Source organism: Nansenia antarctica (genome assembly GCF_963989245.1).
Source record: "Nansenia antarctica genome assembly, chromosome: 10".
NCBI classification, from domain to species: Eukaryota; Metazoa; Chordata; class Actinopteri; order Argentiniformes; family Microstomatidae; genus Nansenia; species Nansenia antarctica.
In genome coordinates this window covers 20,541,954-20,567,548 of record NC_137680.1, presented here as the reverse complement: position 1 = coordinate 20,567,548, position 25,595 = coordinate 20,541,954, and the positions used below count along the sequence as shown (strand labels likewise).

Genomic DNA, 25,595 nt, shown 5'->3' with positions numbered 1-25,595 from the left:
TTTGGGGGTTGAGCAGGGACACACATGCACGCTGGCCCCTCCCCTCTGGAGGGGAAAGGGGAGAGAGGGACACAGAGAGCCCTCTTCCCACCCTGATGTCCATGGAGAACGCATGTAATGTATGAATCTGCCTGTAACTAATTAAAGTGTCTTAAACTAACTGTTCTTTGATTCATAATCAATAAGAATACACGACATGGTCTTGACTACATGTCCACTTTCTCACCTGGTTCTTGCTCTCTCTCTCTCTCTCTGGTGTGCCGACACCATCCTGCTCTCTCTCCTTCTCTCCCTCTCTATCCTCCTCTCTCCCTCTTTTGCTGTCAACCAAAAGGCAAATATAACAACCAAAGTATTTATAATTTAATAAGAGGTATACATTGAATTCATATCAAATCATAACATCATTCTAATTGAATATTGGGTTGCTGTGGGCAATGCAGTCAGATACTGTCTTTACTTACTCTCTCACCTGTAAGAAAATCGTATGTCCAACTACAAAAAACAGACATTTTCAATGAGTGAGGGTTTGTTCCAATGCTTCAATCCACTGTCCATGTACTGTAAATATACCATTATGGTATTACCATAAAGCCCAATTCTAGCAGAATAAGAAAGATTGTATATCTACTTTAAGTAAAATAATAAAGTGCCTCCAGTTAGCTCTTTAGCTGGTGTTGGGAATTTGTATTAAAATCACTAGAAGTGATAAATCATGTACTATGTGCTCATTTAAATAATATGTGAATGCGGTCAGTTGAGACTTTAACTTGTAAATCGAATCCTAACTCATATTACTGTGCAACTTCAAATGTTTTCACAAGCTACTGATAAGAACTCAACTCACAGCTCTGCTCACAAAGTATGATATCACCATGGGAACGAGACGCTAGCAGGACACTCAAGCTGATAACATACATACACTCTCGCACCCACATACCAGAAGAATTGAAGGCCAACGCTAACGAGAAGACCTTCTGCAGCTGCAACGGATTTGTGCTGACACTTGGAAAACTACCAGATAGAGGGGGGGGCATCACCCAGCCCAAAATGTTTTGATGAATTGTATAAAGACTATGTACCAGGGCTAAACGGGAGTCTGGTCTGGTGGAACTCTTGCAGTTAACTTGTTGACGGCTAGCTGAGACGGGCCTGCAGAGGTGAAACTAGATGAGACCACTTTTCCATGGAAATGATATTGCTTGCTGATGTGCTTGAATAAATATTATCTTAATGAACAGTTCAGTAGTGGTGCCTAATATTTGATTGGATCATATCATCTTAAGAAGTGATATCAAGGACGTCTCGTTGAGATTAAACGAACTCGCTTGTAAAGTGACGACTCAATTAAATCGATACTGGAGAAGTTGATCACCCTTACAAAATTGGTGACCCCGACGTGATCTTCAACGGGATGCAAGGAGGAGTGGGCGAGGCTGGGTTCGGACTAAGCACTTCCACGGTACCAACACAAAAAAGGTGAGCAGAGCCATTTAATGAAATCTGCTTAGGTAGACAATAGTATTCTAGGTGGAAGTGCTGGGCCATGAATCGTATGTCAAACCCATTCTGATCTGTGTCTGTGAAGAATCCGTCAAAAGTAAGGATAATCATTAATTAAATTGACATTCTATACATTATTGAACACCACTGTCTGATATTTAAGCACATCTTGTATTAACGTGTAATAAGACCCGCCGAGGTCTAAAAGAAGGGACAGTAGCTAAGTCCTGGAAATAAAGAGGGGTAACCAGTCCCCAGGATAGACCCGCCGAGGTCTAAGGTAAGGAAAGACACGACAGTCCTGGATATTAAGAGGTAACCAGCCCCCAGTTTAGACCCGACGAGGTCTAATGAAAGGACGGTGTCCCGAAGGTTGAAATACCTTGCAAACCGAGTGAGAAGTGAGGTCATTGCGAGTAGGGTAGCGTTCACGGCAGGACTGCAGTCCGGTGAAGGTCCTAGTATTAGCGTGCCTCCCCTCACAGCGGGCGCTAAAATAATTGTGACGTTAGGATTATATGGTTCTATCATCATTTTAGTCAAAATTGAGTTTTTTGCATAATCTGATCCATTAAGTGGTTTATTAATGTGTGGTGGTATTTTTAAAATGTTGACATTTTGAGTGGGTGATTCATAAAATACAACGGTTCCATCTCACAAAACATAATGGAATGTAAAAACCATGACGCTCAGTGTCTCTGAACTACCCTAAACGGAGATAGAACCTTATAATTCTAAACTCGTGCAAAGGTGTTACGTAATATTGTATGTAAATAATAATTGGAATTGTTATTATTATTGTAATTATTACTATTAAAAGGGATAGTTGAGTAAAGCGCCCAGGAGCAACTGGTCTAGGCTGAGTGCTCCCTGGCTTGGTATCACTCAAATATCACTTGCAAACTTTATAAAATATGTTATGCCTCGTTCAAGGTGTTTAAAGAAGTGTTGTGCTGCGGGTGTAACCCACCATTGAAGCGCAGACAGCAGGAGAAAAAAAAAAAGCTCACTAGGAGTGCCTCTGACGCACGGTGATGTATGTCTCACGGGTTGTATAATAGTAGTATTTTTGGTGTGTTCTGATATTGACATATTGGGTGAGGGTGATTTTGTTTAGTTGTTCAGTTTGTTTAGTATTGGTTGGCAATAATAATATTGATGATAAGGGTGGCAGCATAGCCACACGATACAGTGGACCTTCAGTAGAATGACTATCTAGATGAGCAGATAATACAGAACACATAATTCAGAGAATACATAGAGGACCGACAGGATAGATACACACAGAGACCCTATAAAATATAATATAAGACCTTAATTAATTCAAAAAAACTAACAAAAACAAATACAAAAGAATAAGAAAAATAAACACATGAACTATTGCATTTAATTGTTAATACATTTACAAAAAAAAAAAAAAAAAGTTTTCGCTCTGTCATTCTGACTCTGTGTTGTGTGTTAGATTGATGGCACATTTTATTGAATCCATTTTTCAAAAGTGAAAGGCTCTGAATACTACCAAAGGCATTATTATTATTATTATTATTTTATTTTATTTTTTCCTTTCTTTCTTTATTTTATTTTTATTTTTCTCAGACACAGCATTAAGACACAGCAATAAGACACCCCAAGGGGTATAGTTAAGAAACAATATGACCATGAAAGAGACTCCACAGTGGTGGCTTCAGGCCCTGAAGGAAATGCATAGAAGGACAGACCATGACGGAAGAGAGCAAGAGGAAAAGAAGATGGTAAAAGCAGTAGCTAAATGGAAGAAGGCAGGTCTGTTCCCCCCAGAAGGGCCACCCACCCCAGAGCAAAGACTGGCGATCATTGAAGAGGCCATAGAAAAATCAAAAGAAAAGGAGAGTGCTGCCGTAGGCAAGGGAAGGTGGTCTGGAGCACGACGAGAGGCAAAGAAGGCGGAGGAAAAGGAGGTGAGAACAAGACGAGTGGTCGGATGGCTCAGAGGAGCAGAACACTCTCAACGCCAAGCCAAACAGACAGTCGAAGCACAGGCGGGGGAGAAAGGCACAGACACTGTGGCTCCGACAGCCGACGTGCCCATGGAGACGGCCTCAGTCGCTGTGGTTCCTCCAAGAGAACTGTATCCCCTGTCCGCATTGCTACAAGCAGCAAGGTGGGGGTCGGAGGCAGAAAAACACCCCCTTCCCCTAAAAAGCACCTGGCCCCTGGAGGTACGAAAGGGACTGAGCTCAACCCCTCCCCCATATGCCTGGGATGTGAACCCTCTGAAACCTACCAAAGAATACCTGACAGGGCCAACCCCCATACAGGCACCAGTCTTTGACATTATGAGTGGGACAGTGGCAGTGCAAGTACGATCAGAGGAGGCGCACAACACTCTCCACTCTACCCAGGATCACAGCCCTGGAGGACAATGCGACGACCTGCTTTGGAATACGTCAGGATCGATGGGCCTTCCAAGAGCATCGCCATACACCATCGGCACGCCCCACGGAGGAAACGGCCCACCAGGGAGAAGTGACTTGATGGAGGACATAGAAAAACAGCTGGCTGACCGACTGAACGAACTGAATGTGCAAATAAAAGAAGACGACTTGCGCAGAAGGCACCCCGAACGGAGCCAAGAGGAATGGAAGGAGGAAGAGAAGAAAAAGAAACGCCGAAAGAAGAAGGCGAACAGGGGGAAACAAGGACTCACGCTGAGACTCAGGGGCGAGTTTAAAAGGGCAGGGGTGACAGAAGGAGAAAAGGAAGAAAGCAGCGAGTGGGAAACCTATAGCTGCAGCGGTGAGTCAAACACAGAAGAGGAGAGGGCAAGCGAGGCACAAGCACGGACCCCACTCCCCAGAAGATCCACACGAGTCAAGAAACAACCACAGCAGCACCTTCAGACGTGTGATATGAAAACAAGAGGCATGCCCCCTGCCACAGAGAAAGAGCAGCGACCAGGCATGTTCCCTTTAGTTGCCGTAGCAGGAGGAGGATTACTTTACCAACCATGGGGACATCGGGACATGGAGGCTCTCCAGAACAGCCTCCCCTCCCTCCCCAGAGGGGCCGCCCCGTGGATACGAGCGTTTGAGGCCCGAACCATGGCAGATAGGGTGGCCTGGGGGGATGTGAAGGCCCTCATTGCCTCTACGGAGGGAAAAGGAAAATGGAACCAGGTGGAAGACCTGGTGGGAATGGGAAATATCCCCGGAGAAACACCACTGAACCAACACAGGACGGCCCTGTGGACCGCGCTCAGGACACTGTGGCCCCACACCCCGGATACAGCAGCCATGACAGGGATAAAGCGGAAGCCGGACGAAGACATCCATAAGTTCATCAAGAGGGCCGCTGAGGCATGGGAGGAAGGAACTGGGGCCAGATATGATCACAGCCAAGCGACGGAAATGTTGTTCCGAGCAGAGGTGGGCCGAGGCCTAGGCAAAGCAATCCAAGAAAGGCTGAGCACGGTAGTAGGCCTGGGCTCTATGGGAGAGAGCCTATGGGTACAAAATCTCACTCATCATAGCAACCAGGAAGAAAGAAAAACCGACGAGACCGAGGAGAAACAGGCCGTGCAGCGTGAGAGGTTGTTGAAAATGCAGGTGACCGAAGCTGACGCTGTGGCTACGGCAAGGAAGAAGGAATGTAAAGAAGGCAAGATATTGGTCCAGCTTGGAGAGGTGCCACAGGCCTCTGCAGCACCACAGCCCCCGGCTCAGTACCAATCCTTCCCCGAATATCAACAGAGAGGCGGAGGGAGAGGACGTGGGCGAGGAGGCCGCGGGAGAGGCCGTGGAGGACCAAGAACACCAGGAGCAGGTGCCTGCCACACATGTGGAGGAACAGGACACTGGAGGAATGAATGCCCTAACCAAGAGGGCCAACAGCAGTCATCGGGACCAACATCGCAGCAGCAATGGCAGCCCCAGCAGTTTCAACCCCCCACACAGCAACAGTGGGGGGGCCCGATGCCAGGCCAACCGGCACCAACCATGATGGCCCCCATGATGAATCAACCACAAGGAGGGGCTCCTTATGGTCAAAGCCTATAGGGATGCCCAGGAGGCGAAAGAGGAACCTACCACTTCCACCCGAACGAAGAACCAATGATTGAAATACTGGTGGGAGGAGAGAAAAAACAGTTCATGGTAGATACTGGAGCAGCAGCGTCCACCATGACAAACCACAAGGGTAGAGTTCCTCCTCTGTCAAAAAATCTGGCCATGACGACAGTAGGCTACTCCGGGCAGGCACAGACACAGAAATACACAATCCCCCTAGAAACAGAAATAGGCCACCAGAAATTGTCACACAACTACCTGTTCGCTCCCCAATGCCCCGTAAACTTAATGGGGAGGGACCTGCTATGTAAATTGAACGCGGAGGTAACTTGTGGACCAGGCGGATTAACAGTAACACTTCCCGGCGGCAGGAAAGTCACCGGGGAAGCCCCATGCAGAATACTAATGATGAGAGAGGAACCAGGAGCCACCGCCCAGACCACGGCTGTGTTCTGGGCTAGACTACTCTCGGAAAACACTGAGGGAGTAACTAAGACCTATCATCAATGGAAGACATGGATACAACAGCTAAGGCCCTATGGGCCTCCCCTAGACCCTCTTCATTGCACTTTTAACTACATCAGAGAACCAGATGAGTCCTATGAAGAAGCCTGGGAAACCCGTAAAGAAGGAAAGAAGAGCGTGCTAAGGGCTACAGACATCATTGTGGGGCCAGAAGGGGTAGCAGCGGAATGCACACTCACGGATGAGCAGCACCAATGGTACGCCCTCCAAGCTGAGAGCGCGCCGCACATAACCCTGGCCATCACTCACGGTGGAGTAGCAAAGGAATTGGGACCCATGATGAAAAGAGCACAAGTCCAGGAATGGAGGTCGACTGTAAACCCCCTCCTCTGGCGAAGCAAGGACCTGACGATGTGGAGAATAGGGAATTGCACGGACGAAAACACCGTCGGGGAGAGACAAGATCTCGAAAGAGACCATGGCCGAGAGAATGACAATCACCAGGACTGGGATGGGATGGTGAACAGAATAAACCCAAGACTTTGGTCCAAAGGAGACCATGATGTGGGTCTGGTGCCCCATCACCAGATCGAAGTAAAACTAAAAGAAGGCCAAGCAGTGATCTGGCAGCCACAATACAATATCTCCCCAGCGGCCACCCAAGGGATATCAGAAACCATTGGAGGACTGACTGCAACGGGGGTGTTGCGGCCCAGCTGCTCCCCGTGGAACACACCAATACTACCAGTAAAGAAACCTAACGGGACCTGGAGGATGGTCCATGATCTCAGAAGAATAAATGACGCAGTGGCAGGCCATGACATCGCCGTCCCAAACCCGTACGTTGCATTGAATTGCCTGACCCCCAAACAAGTCAGATTCACAGTCATAGACCTGGCTAATGCTTTCTTTTGCCTGCCTCTGCACCCAAACAGTCAAGAAATATTTGGGTTCTCCTATCAAGGGTCCAAATATACATACAATCGTTTGCCTCAGGGCTACAAACAGAGCCCTGGCCTGTTCAATAAGGCACTAAAAGAAGACCTACAAGACATCACTCTCCCAGAAGGAACCACAGTAATTCAATACGTGGACGACATTTTGATAGCAAGTGAAAATGCACAGGACTGCCTGATGGCCTCAGAAACCGTGCTGAGAACAGTAGAAGAGGCAGGATACAAAGTCAAGAAAGAAAAGGTACAAGGCTGCCGGAGAAAAGTAATCTTCCTCGGACGAGTGATAGCAGCCAACACGAAGCAAGTGGTGGAATCCCAAAGATCAGCAGCGTTGACTTACCCCAAGCCTGTGACGGTGAAAGACATGTTGGGATTTTTAGGGCTGACAGGCTACAGCAGACAATACATACCTCATTATGTGGAGACTGGAGCGGCATTAAGAGACATAGTGGCGACAGCAGGCCACCGAGACCTAAAAGCAACATTGGATTGGAACATCGCCGCTGAGGAAGCATTCATAAACATGAAGCAGGCCTTGGCACAGGCTGAACAGTTGGCAGTACCAAATTATGAAGAACCTTTTCACTTAGATGTAGGAGAGAATAAAGGAGTGATAAATGCAGTACTATTTCAGAAAAGACCAGAAGGAAGGGCAGTGTTACTCTATCACAGCAGCAGACTGGACAGTGTAGGAATGGGACAGACTACTTGTACACGACACCTGATAGCAATAAGTACGGCCCTAGAAAAGACAGCATCAATGACTATGTGTCACCCCATAATAGTCCACACCAACCATGGTGTGGTGGCATTTTTAGAATCTAAGGCCTTCTCTCTATCCAGCTCGAGAGAAGAAAAGCTAGAACGAATACTGACTCAACCACATGTCACATATACGTCACTAGGGGTAAATATGGCAGAAGGACTCCCCGCAAATAGTGTAACACACATTTGTGAGTTGAGAGCAAGAAAAGAACACAAGATACGACCTGACTTAGAAGCACAGGCAAATTCATGTGCTGAACTGACACTGTATTGTGATGGATGTTGTTATAGAGGCCCGGATGGTAATATTGCGTCATTTGCAGTAGTGAAAAGAATGGTCAATGGCTCTTACAACACGGTAGTCAGTGGAATAATTCCGCAGCCTGCGTCAGCCCAAAAAGCAGAAGTAGTGGGGCTCACGGAAGCACTGCGCCATGCTAAAGGACGCAGTGTCAATATTTACACTGACTCAGCATATGCCCATGGGGCATTAATGATGGACGGCCCCCAATGGGTCAGGAGAGGATGGGTGACCTCGAATGGTGATCCAGTCAAACATGAGATGGCTCTAAAAAATTTAATGGCAGCAGTACAGATGCCATTCCAGGTGTCGGTTATAAAGTGCAAGGGGCACTCGAAAGCCGACACAGACGAAGCCAAAGGAAATGATGCTGCAGATGCAGCCGCTAAATTAGCAGGGGGATATGTCCCCAGAGAACACCAGCTGGTTTCAATCCAGCTAGACAAACCTAAATGCTCTGTGCAGACTATAGAGGAAATACAGGGGGCCGCCTCCCCCCAAGAACAATCAGTGTGGGTAAAAAGGGGGGCGACGCGAGGCGGGTCCTCTGAAAAGGGCTACGGGTTGTGGAGAGCGCATGACGGAAGACTAGTGGCCCCTGCAGGCCTAATGAATATGCTGATAGCTGAAGCACACGGTCCCACTCATGGGTCGGTGCGAGACACTTGGGCACTGATAATGAGAGATTGGTGGACCCCTTATGGTTTGGAGATGGTTAAGAATTTCATCTCAGACTGTGATGTGTGCAATAAGCACAACCCAAAAACAGTACTTAAATGCCCAATGGGCACATATCCAGTGCCTCCCTGCCCATTTCGAGAGATATGTATTGACTTCACGGACATGGGATTAGACAATAGAGTACAAGGCAAGAGATACTTGTTGGTGGTGATTGATAGGTTTTCAAGGTGGCCTGAAGCATATCCGTGTAAACGGGAGGATGCTGCGTCTGTAATAAAGTGCCTTTTACAGGATTTCATACCACGGTTTGGCTTCCCTACAATGATACACTCTGATAATGGGTCACATTTTAAAAATGTCCATATGGCTGCAATTGAGACAGCAATGGGGATTAAGCATCGATTTGGTTCAGTCTATCACCCCCAATCACAGGGGCTAGTTGAACGGGCTAACCAATCTATTAAAAGAAAGCTTGCTAAAACCTGTGCCTCGACAGGACTGTCGTGGGTGGGGGCATTGCCCATGGTGTTGATGGCAATGAGAAATAAGACCAATTCAATGACTCATTTGACACCCCATGAGATCATAACTGGTAGACCGATGTTGGTGCCGACAGGCATGATACAGAGACAGAGGGAGGTGGGCCCAGGATTGGACCTCCTCTCCATGGAAATGAATGTATATGTCAGGGCTCTAACTAATCTAAATCGAGTATTGTCTTCACAGGTACTGAATGCAGCGGAGAAAGCAGACACCGGCGAAAAACAGACTCCTATTCTAGACCCAGGCGACTGGGTAAGAATCAGAGTCCACAAAAGGAAGTGGAACGAGCCACGGTGGACAGGACCGTGGGAGGTAGTATTGACCACCTCACACGCAGTCAAAGTCAAAGGTAAACCAGGTGCAGATTGGCATCACCTGTCACACTGCACCAAAGCAGACCCACCACATAGAACTTTGGCTGAAATCAGAGAACGCCTAGACAATGTGTAAAATTTTCAAATTCCTGGCGATTCTGTCAGCATGCACCCTCCTTTCAATGGGGATGTTTACTGGGGTCCCAGGGGGGGGGTTGGGTTCCGACGAAGCATTTCATAACTTAGCCTCAAATAATGTTTGGTACAACTGGGTAAACTACACAATGTCCACCATCTCTAAGGAGACATGTGTAGTCTGCTTGAAACAACCCAGAGATACTAGACTGTTTCCCTCCCCCTACAAACCGGATGATTGTTCAAGTTATAGAGTAGGGATGGGACGAGGGGGAAAACGAATAGCTGATAGTGACGAGTTCTCAATTGACATTGGTAGAGGGGGGATATACTGTATGTACGACTGCAATTTGTTGATGGGCCTACCTGTCAGCCACTCTCTCTCTAGGAAAAACTGCCCCGGTATGACTAGCACTAAAGGCCCCATGATATATGAGGGACATCACCCTTTACACTTAGAAAAAGCCTACGACTGCCTTGACAGGACGGGCAAGGGGGGCGATGTGGGACGCCTTAATGCTACGCGCTTCTGTAGGACTTTGTGCCAGAGCGGTAACAGCACTACTTGTACTTTTAATGGCTATGGTATTCCGACTGGTCAGGTGACAGGGAATCAGACACAACCTGTAGCAGACATGTTTTGGAAATGTGGGGGTTCACAGCTATATAGATATCTGCCTTTAGATTGGCAGGGATTATGTACACGCGTGGTAATGGTGGTTAAGATGGAGATACTGGATAGCAGTACTGTTATGGCCCTCGCATCTCCCACTACTGCTAGACACAAACGCGACGCTCCTAAAGGGTCATATGACACTCAGGTATACATTGATGCGATAGGAGTGCCACGCGGCGTTCCGAACGACTTCAAGGCTCGGGATCAGATTGCCGCCGGGTTTGAGTCGGTCCTGTGCTGGTGGTGCACTATTAATAAAAATGTAGACTGGATAAATTACATATACTATAACCAACAGAGATTTATTAACTTTACTGAGGATGCTCTTACAGGGCTCGCGGCACAGTTAGATGCAACCACCCTTACCGCTTATCAAAACAGGATTGCGCTTGATTTTCTGCTAGCCTCCTCAGGAGGTGTGTGCACTATGTTTGGTGACACTTGCTGCACGGTCATACCCAATAACACCGCTCCTGATGGCTCCGTCACAAGAGCACTGAAGGGTCTGCGTATGCTCCGTGCAGAGGTGTATGCAAACGCTGGAGTTAACAATGTTATTGGAGAGTGGTTCGAATCTGTTTTTGGTAAATGGAAAAATCTGGCTATGTCTATGCTCTCTGCCCTCCTCATCTCTGCCACAGTGCTGATCCTGTTTGGCTGCTGCATTGTCCCTTGCATTAGAGGCCTGGCACAGCGACTGATTACTACGGCCCTAACCAAGGTTGATGCTGGAACACAGATGCACTTACAAATGCTTATTGCTGAGCAGCAGCAGTCACTGTTGGAGGGTGAGGAGATGGATCATGATACAGGAGTTGAAGATATGTTGTAATTATGGAGTTTTGTGAAGGAATGGTGTAAATAAAGGCATTTGCGGTCTACGACCCATCTCACCTTTCTGGCTACAAATTCTCTGTAATGGTCATAATTTTGTTTTAATGACCAAAGGGGGGATTTGTTGGGAATTTGTATTAAAATCACTAGAAGTGATAAATCATGTACTATGTGCTCATTTAAATAATATGTGAATGCGGTCAGTTGAGACTTTAACTTGTAAATCGAATCCTAACTCATATTACTGTGCAACTTCAAATGTTTTCACAAGCTACTGATAAGAACTCAACTCACAGCTCTGCTCACAAAGTATGATATCACCATGGGAACGAGACGCTAGCAGGACACTCAAGCTGATAACATACATACACTCTCGCACCCACATACCAGAAGAATTGAAGGCCAACGCTAACGAGAAGACCTTCTGCAGCTGCAACGGATTTGTGCTGACACTTGGAAAACTACCAGATAGAGGGGGGGGCATCACCCAGCCCAAAATGTTTTGATGAATTGTATAAAGACTATGTACCAGGGCTAAACGGGAGTCTGGTCTGGTGGAACTCTTGCAGTTAACTTGTTGACGGCTAGCTGAGACGGGCCTGCAGAGGTGAAACTAGATGAGACCACTTTTCCATGGAAATGATATTGCTTGCTGATGTGCTTGAATAAATATTATCTTAATGAACAGTTCAGTAGTGGTGCCTAATATTTGATTGGATCATATCATCTTAAGAAGTGATATCAAGGACGTCTCGTTGAGATTAAACGAACTCGCTTGTAAAGTGACGACTCAATTAAATCGATACTGGAGAAGTTGATCACCCTTACACTGGCATGTGTGCAGCAGACTAGCTCATCTCATCACCTCTGAGCACGCTAGCTAGCTTGCTAGTTCTTTGACACTATTATTCACACCATGAAACTATAATCAGACACTTTCTAATCACAATAATAACGACTAATTTGAACCAACTTTCTCTGTCAGAACACAGTAATTATATTTGCTAACGTTTCAACTTGCTTACTTTCTTCTGCAGAGCTTTCACCCTGCAAAAACTCTCTCGCGTCGCACGCGCACACAAAACAAAAACAAACCATTCTCCCGCGGCACGAAGCTGTGTGTGGAGGTCTGGCCCGCCCGCGAATTTGCGAAACCTAGGATGGTAAGGGGAGGCAGGGCAATACCGCTACCTGATTGGTTGGCGAAGCACTCCCTCATTGCCGAGCGAGACTCCCCCTACCATCCTAGGTTTCGCAAATTCGCGGCCCGCCCACCCCAAGGCTCTTGATTGATTGATTGAAAACTTTATTAGAATATTTGCAGAAGTAGGTACACGAAAGTACATATTACATACAAGGTCAACTAACAGGATAAAAACCCAAGAAAGCCACTGGCTTATTTCAATTGGGGTCCTTGATTCTCAATTCATCGTTACATGTAAGACAGACAAAAAAACTAGATACAAGATAATACAGACAAATAACTATTACTATCTACAAGATAAACATACATCCATCATGGGAAGAACAATACAACAAAACATAAGGTATGTACAGCGGGTAGGACAGGTGGGGACATACACCACAGGTGGGGGCGGGGGACAAAACACAAAGTATGTACAGTGGGTAGTTCGGGTCTTTTAATCTGATTTTTGATTTAGAGGGTCCAGTTACGGATTGCAGCCTCCTGTAAATGTTTTTTGAGAGTGGTTTTGAAGGTGGGCAGTGTTTTGCACTCCTTTAAGATTATAGGAAGGGCGTTCCACATTTTTACTGCATAGTTTGCAAACGAGTTTAACCCCTTGTTTGTGGTGCAACGCGGTTGAACGTGGTTCGTGGAGCTTCCTCTGGTGTTGTATGTGTGGACGTTGTTCACTTTTTGGAAGTATGTTGACAGGTACTTGGGTGTCTTTGTGGTGTAGGTATCTTGAAGACCAGGCCCAGTGCAAGCTGCTGCACTCTGTCAACTACTCGTAGCCAATCAAGGCTAAAAAAATGAGCAGCGGTTAGATGTGTCCTAGGGTTGAGGCCTAGCAGAAGCCTAACCAGTTTATTTTGGGCTGTCTGGAGTCTTGTTTTATGGGCCTTTGTGGTTCTATAGTACCATGATGTTACGGCATAGTCGAAGTGACATTGAATGAGAGCTCCTGATAGGGTCCTCAGTGTGTTTTTACTGACAAGTGAGGATATCCTGTACAAGAATCTAGTTCTATGGTTCACTTTTTTGATTACTTTTGCTGCCATTTTATCTCCGGAAAGATTTGCCTCTAAGATGGAGCCCAGGTATGTAATATCCTCTTTTCTTGTGATATTAATGTTACCCACTTTAGGGGAAATACTGAGACTAACATTCTGAACGACTGGTTATGCGATAACAAACATGTCAGAAAGTTCGAAGTAAGTGCTTCGTAACACAGACGGGGTGAATTTTATGAATGAAAGTGAAAGTTCTGTCACAAAACGCCGTTACGTATCCTCGCGCATTTTTTAGTGGGTGACACGCAAATCCTTGGCCGTTCCTAGTGGGTATACGCAAATCCTTGGCCTTTCCTAGTGGGTATACGGCGTAGTCCTGCGTATCACGTAGACTACACCACTGTCCGGGAGTGACTTCGAATGCGCGTTCTCACAGCTCCAAACGACGCAGAGCAAAGCGAATGTTATCCTAAACTCTGATTCCAAGTGAAGCAAATGTTCTAGAGAGAACATACCCTAAAAAGAAGAAGAAAAAATCACCCCTGAGCTCAGCAGTCACAAACAGGCTGGTAGGCCAAGTAAGACTTCCACAGTGGACGACCGAAGAATGCTCACCATAATTAATAAAACCCCCAAAACAACTGTCCCACAGATCAGGAACACTCTCCAGGAGGTAGGCGTCAATTTGTCAGAGACTACCATCTGCAGAATACGTCACCAGCCAAACTACAGACGCTTCACTGCAAGGGACATTCCTCTAGTTATACTCAAAGCGGATGGTCAGGTTACAGTTTGTTAAAAAGGACCTAAACGGCCTGCAGTCTGGAAAAAAGGTATTGTGGACACATAAGATTACGATTTTCATGGACCAGAGTGATTGCGAGAGGGAAGTTTGGAGAAAAAAGAATCTGCCCAACATACCACCACATTGTAACATTTTATTATAGTACGTGGACCCAGGTGCAGTGTAGATAAAGGCCCAATTCCAATTCACCCTTTGGCCCTACCACCTACAACGATTTGATTAGCTCCTATGAACTCGATTTTTTATTTATAACTGAGACCTGGTTAGATAAAGCTAACAAGACCCCAATTCTTACTGAGTCAGCACCCCCCAATTTTAGAACCTTAGATGTTGAAAGGAGGTGGAATCGCCTCCTTTTTCAGGGACAGTTTTAGCTGCAAACAGACAGCATTCTGAGAATTGTTATCATTTTAATATCTTTCAGTTGTTTTTAAATGCCCCCCTCGAATCCTCTTCATCATTTTATACAGACCACCCCAATACTCTACTACCTTTTTCAATGAACTTACGGAGCTTCTCTCCATCATTACTACTGAATTTAACTGTTTAATCATTGCTGGGGATTTCAATATTCATGTAAATAATGTAGAGGACACCAGAGCCAAAGAACTATCTGTCCTTTTAGATGTTTTTGAACTTCAACAACATGTGAAACTCTCAACTCATAATCGAGGTCATACTCTAGTCTAGACCTTATCATCCCCAAAGGCCTAAATATTTCAAATATTATTGTAACTGACAATCTTACAATTTTTGCATATTCTTTTACATATCTATTTCCCCTGTTATTCAAACTATGACTGAAACTATTTCCAAACGGCATATAAATGAAAACATTAACGCACTGTTCATCGAGGCCTTTTCCCTAGCCCTACCCAAAACTTCTATTTCAACCTCAGTAAACAACCTTCTAAACGATTCCAACCTAAAAATCACAAAAACCATTAATGGTATTGCACCCTTAAGGTCCAAACACATCTATGGTAAACAAAAAGCTCCCTGGAGCCGAAGACTAATCAGCTAATCATTTCAAGAGTGAAAACTAAACACAGTGCAGCAGCTTTCAGTCACGTCATGTTTTTCAGCAGTTATGATTAAACACAAGCACTTCTATCACTGTATTTTATCCATGAACTATTGTCTTATTTAATGTTTTATCTATTTACTTCTTATATTTGCTGTTATTCGTTGTCATTTTATTTTCTTACTATGCTCCGCTTGCTGTATTTTTAATGATGTATGTATGTAAAGCACTTTGAATTGCCCCTGTTGTATGAAATGTGCTATACAAATAAACTTGCCTTGCATACCTTGCCTATACATAAAACGTGTTTAATGTCATTTCTGAGTCCAGAAACCAATATGTACAGAAATACCATCAATTAAAAAATGTGTGTCTACTTTAACATCATAGTAAAAAACGTTTGATTTGGATTGTATGGCCAAAAGAAATAGAACATGCTTCACTGTCCCTTTACTTAAGCAGGGCAATGTATATATACTGTGATTATGTTTCTAACAATGTAAAGTGAATGATGTCAATATGACCTACAGACCAAAAACATTACTAAAGATTAAAAGAGTACTATACAGTATATTGTGACAATGCACTCTTGAAATGTGTGTAAGAAAACAACACTCATGGATGGATAATCCCAAAGCATTTGATTCTCATTGGTTCGGGTTAGGATGTAATGTTTACATACCTGGATGACACCTCCTCCTTTTCCGCTCGTTCCAGCTATGAAGTCCTCAGGTAGGTGCAGCATCTTCGCCAGCCAGTCCAACATGACCGTCTCCAACTCTGTACACGCTGGGCTGGCGGCCTGCAGCACCACGGACACACACACAGGCTGTCACTCATGTTCAACACAGACACACACACAGGCTGTCACTCATGTTCAACACAGACACACACACACAGGCTGTCACTCATGTTCAACACAGACACACACACACACAGGCTGTCACTCATGTTCAACACACAGTCTGTCACTCATGTTCAACACAGATGTTGGTGTGGCAGATGCTTTTATCCAAAGCAACTCTTACAGCTCATTGGTCTTGTACATTGGACTGTGCATAGAGAGAGAGAGAGAGAGGGAGAGAGAGAGAGAGAGAGAGAAAAAGAGAGAGAGAGAGAGAGAGAGAGAGAGAGAAAGAGAGAGAGAGAGAGAGAGAGAGAGAGAAAGAGAGGGAGAGAGAGAGAGAGAGAGAAAAAGAGAGAGAGAGAGAGAGAGAGAAAGAGAGAGAGAGAGAGAGAGAGAGAGAGAGAGAGAGAGAGAGAGAGAAAGAAAGAGAGAGAGAGAGAGACAGTCGACGACTGCCAATGGCCGCTGGCCTGAGCTAGATTACTCTTCCTGCTAGGACTGGTGGATTGATGATTCACTTGCTTAGTCAAATGTATTGATTGTAAGTCGCTTTGGAATAAGGCGTCTGCTAAATTTTAAATGTAAAAAATAAATAAAAAGAAGACAGACAGACAGACATGAAAGTGATACATACCCAAGAAAAGCCAATGGAGCCAATAGCCCCACACAGCATGTCCGCCAGCATGGCAGGGAATGAACTAGCCGCGGGGAAGTAGGCATAGAAGTAGGGACTGTGCCAGTGGGTTATCTACAAACAGAGACGGACACACTGGATGAAACCGCTAGACCATGCCTGTTCTGGACAATACTAACTTGTAAAATCGTCACGGAACTATCCGTTTCAACACAATATCACCGATTACTGGTCATTTGTAATAGGCAATATGTGTTCATTCTGTGAGAGGGTGTGGTGCATGAGGCCAGAGGCTGTCGGTGTCCATGTCTCCCTTAACCCTACATCGTTTTCCCATAGTGAGTAATCAATTAGACTATCTGGGCTTATTCCAGACTGTTAACAGAGGTGTTAGAGGAAAAAATGATTTTCAGAGGGTTCAGACTGAAATGGAATCTTTGGAATCAAAAAATGGAATAAATCTTCTACGTCTGCGGAAAAGGAACTTAGTGAGCGATCGTGCTGATCGTGCAGGGAAGGTTTGAGCTGATTAGTTTAAATCTGTAAGGCGATTCGTGTTCGATTAATCATTGACACTCTTTGAACTCTTTGAACTTGGTGATACAACTGTAGGATGGCTGGCTGAGGACTTTGAACAGAGATGGTGTCTGGTAGCAGGTGACTGTTTGGAGAAGCTCCTCAAGGAAAGTTGCAAAGATAAAAATCATATTTAAAATCAAATCAAATCAAATTTTATTCGTATAGCGCATTTCTCACAAGATGCGACTCAATGCGCTTTACATACTGACAGAGCCGCAAGCAGGCAAAAGTAAAAACCTGTACACTGTGTAGCCAGGAAAATTCCCTTGCAGCCCTCTACTCATAGAGCGACTACTACCAGCACCCAGCGGTGGACCCCCCCCCCCCCCCCCCCCGGGGAGCCCCCGCCGCCCCAAAACACCCAGCCCGCCCCACCACCAGCACACCCGGCCCAGCCGACCTGTCCCCTGTTGCAGCCACAACAACAATATGTAAAACTGTGAACCGCATGGCCAATAGAACTAAACATGTGTGGGCTTGTCTGGCAACAGTTACAAAGCCACAAAGTCCAATATACTCAATAGTTATCAACACATAGTTGTAAATTAACTTACTTATTAGAACTATCTATAGACCTAGATAAGACAAGCAGAAATGCCGACTCACCCCAGGCATGATGACCCTCTCGATGTCCTTAATGACGTCCTCGTAGGTCTCTGGATCCTGGGGGGCCTCCTCTGGGATGAGGGACCTCAGGTAGCCAGGCTCGACGTCAGGGTACACCTGCCTCTGCTCTATGTTCTCCAGGTAGTCTGCTATGTAGTCCACCATCTCTTTCCCTCTCCTCCGGAACTCTGTGACGTCCATGACTCAACTGAAACACAAACAGATACTCCTAGTCGTGTCAATGAAAATGAACGAAAGGGGGAATGCCCACCGTAACTGTTCAGCTCCCCCAGTCAATGAATCGGGACCGTGACACAAATAACATCTATTACAGTGCGTATAGGTTCTACTTTCTTTTAAGTCATCAGTCCTGTTACTGTGCTCACTACTTAGTAGTGAGTAGTTAGTTAGTGCACGATTCATATTCTTCTGTGATAAACCATAGCAACGTGTTCATATAGATTTCCATTATCACAGCTGGAAGCTACCCCCACACACACCCCGACAGCTCAATGATAAGTAGATCTCAATCAAGGTTCTAAATGTGTCGTTATGGGTGTTTGGGGACAGACGGATAGATCACTACTGCGCTAACACAGATACACATGATTACAGCCGTGTATAAACACCACTGAGGATTTGTATGACCCAGACACATATTAAGCCAAGTCCTAGGCTGCATCACAATAGAGCTGCTCCATTAAAGATGCATTTTAGTCTAGGATTAGGCTTAATCTGGGTCTGGGAGAACAGCCCGATGTGTGTTACCGATTAACGTAGAAGTGCAACACTAAAACAGCACAATGATACATACAGCCTTAAATATCAAGACAATGTTGTCATTCATAATACAACGTAGCTGTAATACATATAGATAACATTGGCTAATGTGGTGAGGTGTTCTGCCTTACCTGTTACTGCTAATCCCCTGTAATCTGCTCTAATGCAGGTGTGTGTGACCCGCTCAATGCTCTATTTGATTGCTTGAAGGAAAATACCATTAGAAGTGCTAAGCTTCATGTCACTGTGAAGAGGCAGTGGAGGCTGGTGGAGGTAGAAGTAGACTGGTATCAAACTAAATGAGCCCGTCCTCCGATTTCTACCTCCACCAGCCTCCCCAGAGAGGCACGTAATATGTACATGTATGTATTGCTGAGAGTGGTGAAAGATACACTGATCAAACTTGCATGTCGTTTCCAGCTCCCAAATTGTTCACCTCCAATCTAACATGAAACAGTGTCTAGTATGTGGCCTTTCCATCTAGCACTATTGAACATGACTAAAACAACTTTTAATCTGTTTCCACGGCTGATAATCTGAAACTTGTGATTACCCAAGACTTAGTGCTGAAGCCATTCAAGGGTTTGTCTTCGACGTGGTAACATACAGTTTGTTCACTGTGATTTAGGAAAGCTTCTCTGCAAAAATAAAATCAATCAGATTCTATATTCTATAATAACATTATAACTACTCAATAAATGCATCGTAGAAGATTTACAGCAAACACAGAAAACAACACAATCATTGTCAGACAGTTCCACAGTCTTAACACTTAACAGTAGTCATTTCCATCCTGAATATCACATGTGCAACAGACCAGAGACATACAGTACAGCATGAACATTGCCTCCCTCCTCATTAACAACCTAACCGTGCAACAAGTGTGTTCCATCTACTATATATTCCCTGCACTCTGTGTCCGATGCCGCCTGCTGTGGAGAGGGTCTTATCTCTAACAGGATTAGAGAGGTGGGTGGGTGCCTGGGTGGGTGGGTAGGGTGGCTGGGCGACGGGAGGCAGTGGGAGTACTTACGTTGTGTGGGCACAGACGACGAGGCGGTCTTCTCTTCTAACGGTCTTCACATACAGTGGGGTAGAGCAGGAGAGACGCACAGTGCTTTTATTTGCCGAGTGCTCCCCTTCAGTCAGCCAATGGGAGCGTGGCTCCTGGCCAGGGCTGTTTGCATGCAGGAAGGGCTGATTCACAAGGAGTTAATGAGATCATGCTCACTTTCCACACAGCCCAACATACAACACCCAGACCCAGAGAGTGAGTCTGTTACTCTCCACACAAGCCCAATGTACAGATTGAACTGAGGAAGCAAAGTGAAGATAATATACTGTACATGTAGAGCTCTGAATGAGCTAGCTACCTTTACAGCTACTCTCAGACAGTCCGCATGCATTACTGATTCAACTCTCTACACAAAACCACCCAATATACAAGATAAGGTTAACTAGCGAATTTCGAATAACCTAACCTCTCTGACAACATATTTCTTTTTTGTTCCGTCTGATCAAACAACTCAGACAGGATATGATTTTTTTTAATCATTAATAGTATAGTATCCTCTTGTGGAACCACCCTGTGTGTATGTATACATCTATCATTCCTGAATAAGTAATTTGTAATAACATTGATATTAACAGTATTACAGTTAATGACTGTATGGAAAACACTCCATTAGGTATAATAGCAACCATGGCTCATATATGATGTCCACCTATCATATGTTAAAATGTATGCTCACCTATGTCTAATACTAACATCTGTCTGCCTTAATTCTTTGAGCATTGCTTTCTGCCCCTTATATAGTACTGTGTTTGTAGTGAAGGTCCCTTATATAGTAGTGTGTTTGTAGTGAATGTCCCTTATATAGTACTGTGTTTGTAGTGAAGGTCCCTTATAGTAGTGTGTTTGTAGTGAAGGTCCCTTATATAGTAGTGTGTTTGTAGTGAAGGTCCCTTATAGTACTGTGTTTGGAGTGAATGTCTGCCACCCAGTGGCCAAGGAAGAGAAGCACAAGGCTTCAAGCTCACAAGACTGATTGGATGTTGAGGACAAATCTAATCTTTTTCAGATTCCCTCTGAATTAATGGTTAATTGTAGTGGGGCTTTAAAGCCAACTCTGAGAAAGTGAATTTCATAGTAGCAAGAGACATAGGATCAGAATTTGATTGTGGGCTAATCTAACAGAATTGACCAATTATAGCAATGCAGGGTAGAGATTTAACAGTCAGCAAAAAGTGTAGGCAGCTTTTGTGAGTTCCAGAGTGATATTGAGTTAGTGGCCAGTTATAGTGGCAGATTTCGTCTTTGAATGAAACCAGAACATTTGTGTTGTCCAAACGTAGTTCTTGAAACAAATGGTGAAACGTCCCTACCAGCAAGACAATACCAGCACAGCTTACATGTATAGCAATGTATTAATGTTTTATTCTAATTACAATAAACAGAATATATCAGTCCCTTATTTGTACAAAAATACCTGAAAAGGTTACAATTAAGATTTATAAGCCATTCAGCTATTTACAGATCGAAGCAAAGCACATTTCGAATACAGGATGTTTCTCTTAAAAAGAGATACAAGTAACTTTTTCTTTTTTGCATTCCCTGAAATACATAATAGTTTATAATTATATATATATCTATATAGATATATTTACTTTACTCATTTGTACAGTCACTGTATCTTGTATTGTGACAATATATGCAAAGCACAAGAGTCATTACCAATCATTGGAAAAAAGTTCCCATGAAAGGTCCAAGTCAGGTGTAGTTTAGTGCAGAGAGAAAGGTCGTCAGAGGCACCTGCTGCGTTTTAGGCTTCTTGAGACAAACTTGAACAAGAGAAGTGAGGACACCTTGAATCAACTCTACTGTTAATTTGGGAGGAACTAGTATGCTGCAAGAATATTCACCAAAGCAAACTACTGAGTGACAGCTAAACGGTTTGGTGTACTATCAACCCCAGCTTGATCAAAGGAATTAACAACATATTCATCAGACATACAACATCTCACTCATCTGATGGACCAGTTTTCAACAGGCTCCTTGTCAACCCTGAGCAACCCAGTTACATTCATTTCTTTTAAAATATATAAAAAAGTACATTTTATTCACTGACTTAATTGAATCAGTTCACTACTCGCAAGTGATTCACTGTGACTATCAGTTGTACTAGTTCATAGCAAGACACTGTGAGAGAACTCTGGACTGAGTTTAGAAGAAAAGAACCGATCTAAGAGGCCTAAAATGTTAGCATTGAAAAGTCAATGATATCCATGTAGCTAAAATTAACTTAAGTGACTTGAAAAGATGTATGCCCTAACTCCAGTTTCATACCAGCAACATTTCAACATTACAGACATTTGTGAAGGGCTTTTTACACAACAAACATGAAATGAACTCAATATGCACATTAAACCAAATGATAAAAAATAAAAAAAACACTAAAATAAATCAAGTTTCTTCATTTTATAAGTAGTTAATTGTAAGCCAATGCAGTAAATAGTGATCTGTAACCTACATACAGTGTTGCATCTACATATTTTCCATGGTTTCATATACTAATATGGTACATTTACTCCATACATGACTTTTACATGGGTTGCATATCACATGTTATAGCTTGAAGGAGGTGATCCTAACTGATTACTGTTGAAATAATCATGACCAGTGGGAATGAGTTACCAAAGGTTTGTTACCAAAACCTCATGTTACAAAAGTGTTGAGCTTTGGCACCTACAGTACCCTGCTCGTCATGATGTCACCCTGCAGAAACAGTACACAGTCTCTCTGAAGTACAGTAACTCTCATATCTCCATGACGACGGTGCTGCACTTGGCGTCTAGTGGTGACACCACACCTAAGCCATTTAAAGGCTCATCAAGAATCATCATCATAGGATAATATGCAAAAACACTATATCATGGTTCAGGATTAGCTACTTATGGTTTTGTTTTTGCAAGTGTGGCTCAACGGTTGTGAACGTATTACACGGCTGAACAAGAGTGTTCTTTCTGACAGTTCTAGAACAAGAGTGTTCAGTTCTGACAGTTCTAGAACAAGAGTAGAACAGTTCAAATAACTAAAAAAGGGCTCAACCAACAAATCATTAGCCAAGAGATGAAATATGCAGACAGCAAAGTCAATAGAGAAATTGTGTCAAAGAATTGCATTTAAAAAGTTATAGAATCTAATTAAACATTTTTTTCAAGGGAAATTTAAGTTTTTCCTACATCTAACATACGTGGACGCAAGGCATTTTATTAATGTGGAACCCATTGTGAATGAAATATTTCATATTTAAACATTTCCCACACTTCTAGTGACACCAATTTGGAATGAAGACCATGATATTAGGAACACCCATGTGCTTTAAACATCACTTCATATCAAGTGTTGGTGACAATTTGTTTGAGCGTTCAAACATAAAAAAAGATAATAAAAAAAAAATAGGCTATCAATAGTAATGCAATAATATAATGCAGTTCAATCATTTCATGTTCATGAAAAAACTGTACTGAACAGCGCTGAGAAAAAAATAACTAAATTTCAAGTAATCACTCACATCCAGATAAATAAATACATTTGCTGAAACAATACTTAAAATGATTGAGTCGTTGCATCTCATTTAAATTATGGTCATCGTGCGGAGCGTGTTAATAGTGTGGCTCTGCCTTTATCTCAATCTATCTTGCTTAAGACATCATGTAAATACAAAAAAGATGGCTCTTTCTTAATGTTGCATCATGGGTAAAACATCTTTACAAAAATCTGTGTGACCACTGCAACCCTGGACAAGGCTGGACAGTAAAACCCCTTCCATTACAGAGCCACCATTGCTCGGGCTTCACAATGCTCTGTTCTAAAAAAAAAAAAAAAAAAAAAGTATAATTACCATTCAAACACATAATGGAAAGAAAAGCAAAAAGTTAAAAACAAATGAATGGACTTGGATTAAGATGGGGGCCTCGCAGCAGATGAGTAGATTCCAGTTTCAATCTACAAAGCACAACAGACCGAGCTTGTACACTTGTCACTTTTGAGCTTGTCTGATCACTGGAGTGAATCAGTTGAGGGTGTAGTGGTTATCTTTCCCTGTGCTCTAATGGGGGAACGCAAACATGTAGGCGGCACCCTCCCCAATGTTCTACGGTCTTAGTATTTGTCATGGCCATGTCTTTAGAGAGCTTATGACACAGAATTACAATCCACAAAATGGCCGCCTGATTTTTAAAAGTGTTTCACATACAGTAGCTTTATTACTGATAATAACACGTCAAAAGGGACAAGGGTGGCAGAATGGGTAGTAGAGTTATTATGTTTGTTGCATGAATGTTAGAAATTACAATGCTCCAGACAATAGCAACAGAACTGAGAAAGAACATGTGATGATACAGTACTAAAATGTAATGAACACAAAAAGCCTGTGTGGTCACAACAGAAAACAAAACTCCTATGAGAGAGAGAAAAGTAGAATGAATGGATCTCGTGTCATCCTGGGTCTCCTCCAGCTCATTCCTTTCCAGTTTCAGCCTTTCCAACAGCTTTCCAGAGACAGCTGCAGAGTGAACCATACAGCTCCAGTGTCCGGAGAATGCTTTCCTCATGACCAGTCTCCCAACACCAGACTTTTGTTTCCGTGTCAGACTGCCCATCCAGCCCTCCAAACACAAGAAGGATTTGTCATAGTTGATAATGAGAAGACATGTAGAGGAATTCTGCTTCAATCAATGAAGAAAAAGGCTGTTCCCAGTTCACAAGTGCATCACTAAGAAACAATCGCCTTCGATCTAGCAGTTGTTATTTTAGACCATTCCAAAACAAGTCTACTTTCATCCTGTATTCAAAGTGGCCCAGACTACACATAGTCTCCTGATGATTGTACAAGAAACAACTTCTTTTAGATCTCTTAACAAACTGCACTACAACGTTGTCAGTGGATCAGAGCTTATTGGCGACTATGAACACAAACTTGAATATGTTTTGATAAAGAGTTAACGTGGTCCATCGTATTATTTCGTTTTTTTGCTTTATCTCGTCTTTATCTCGTCTTTATCTCGTCTTTATCTCGTCCTTTTCCAGACGCAGAACGCTGAGGAACTCCCGTTTAGCGTCCGAACCACTCAGCAGTCTTCGGCAGCTCATAAACAAAAAAGAACAACATGAGTTCATCTGTTTCTCCCCCCAAAAAAAGAGTTTGTTTGTTTTTTTAGGCAGAGTCAGGTCAAGTCATAGGTCAGAGGTCATAAGGCCACGATGGTGCAGGGGTGCTTGAGTTTGCAAGGCAGGACTCCTCTGTTGAGCTGGTAGAACTCCACCAGCTGGATCAGGTCTGTGAATTTGGTGGACCCGTCGTCGAGGCTGAAGAAGATCTGGCCGTCCTCTTCACACTGTTGTTGGCAACAGAAAAAAAAACATTAAAATAAACATAATAAAGAGGAATCCCATCTGTTTGATACTCTGATTGACAAACCGAATAACGTCACTGTATCTTTTACTGCTTTGCATTTGAAACATTTTGAATATAAAAGCTTTTTTGAAGAATTTGAATCTCGTAACATTTTTGCATAAATCCAAAACCAGACAAGCAAATCAAACATGAACCTCTACTGTAAGTTCACTCGGTTGACATGGGAGATCAAAAGCAAGCATACCGGTAAGATCTGGAAATGCTTGATTTTCTGGTGATGGCACAGTGTGAGAACAAATGCCTTTGGGTTGCTTTGACTGTCCCTCAAGAGAAATAACCTAAATCAGAAAAGGGGACAAAAATCAAGCTTTGATAAAATAAAATAAAAACACCCATCTTCTGACAGTGCAAATGTGTAGTTCCCATAACTTCGGCTGTGGTCAGTGTTGCCAGATTGGGCGTATTCCCGCCCAATTGGGCTACTTATGA

General features: G+C 43.7%; 2 protein-coding genes across 2 annotated transcripts in view; both read right to left on the bottom strand.

Annotated features, from left to right (window-relative positions):
* The window catches only part of ddc (dopa decarboxylase), a 40,425-nt gene extending 20,662 nt beyond the window's left edge, over positions 1 to 19,763 (bottom strand). The window contains exons 1-4 of the mRNA XM_080540332.1: positions 19,721 to 19,763; positions 17,908 to 18,115; positions 16,723 to 16,836; positions 15,924 to 16,043 (exon numbers count right to left, since the gene is read on the bottom strand). Of these exons, the coding sequence (XP_080396458.1) occupies positions 15,924 to 16,043; positions 16,723 to 16,836; positions 17,908 to 18,108 (435 nt within the window). The 5' untranslated portion in view covers positions 18,109 to 18,115; positions 19,721 to 19,763. The remainder of the gene's footprint in view (positions 1 to 15,923; positions 16,044 to 16,722; positions 16,837 to 17,907; positions 18,116 to 19,720) is intronic.
* A 4,972-nt stretch (positions 19,764 to 24,735) lies between these two features.
* Positions 24,736 to 25,595, bottom strand: part of grb10b (growth factor receptor-bound protein 10b) — a 78,005-nt gene continuing 77,145 nt past the window's right edge. The window contains exons 16-17 of the mRNA XM_080540867.1: positions 25,351 to 25,444; positions 24,736 to 25,086 (exon numbers count right to left, since the gene is read on the bottom strand). Coding sequence (XP_080396993.1) covers positions 24,940 to 25,086; positions 25,351 to 25,444 — 241 coding nt within the window. The 3' untranslated portion in view covers positions 24,736 to 24,939. The remainder of the gene's footprint in view (positions 25,087 to 25,350; positions 25,445 to 25,595) is intronic.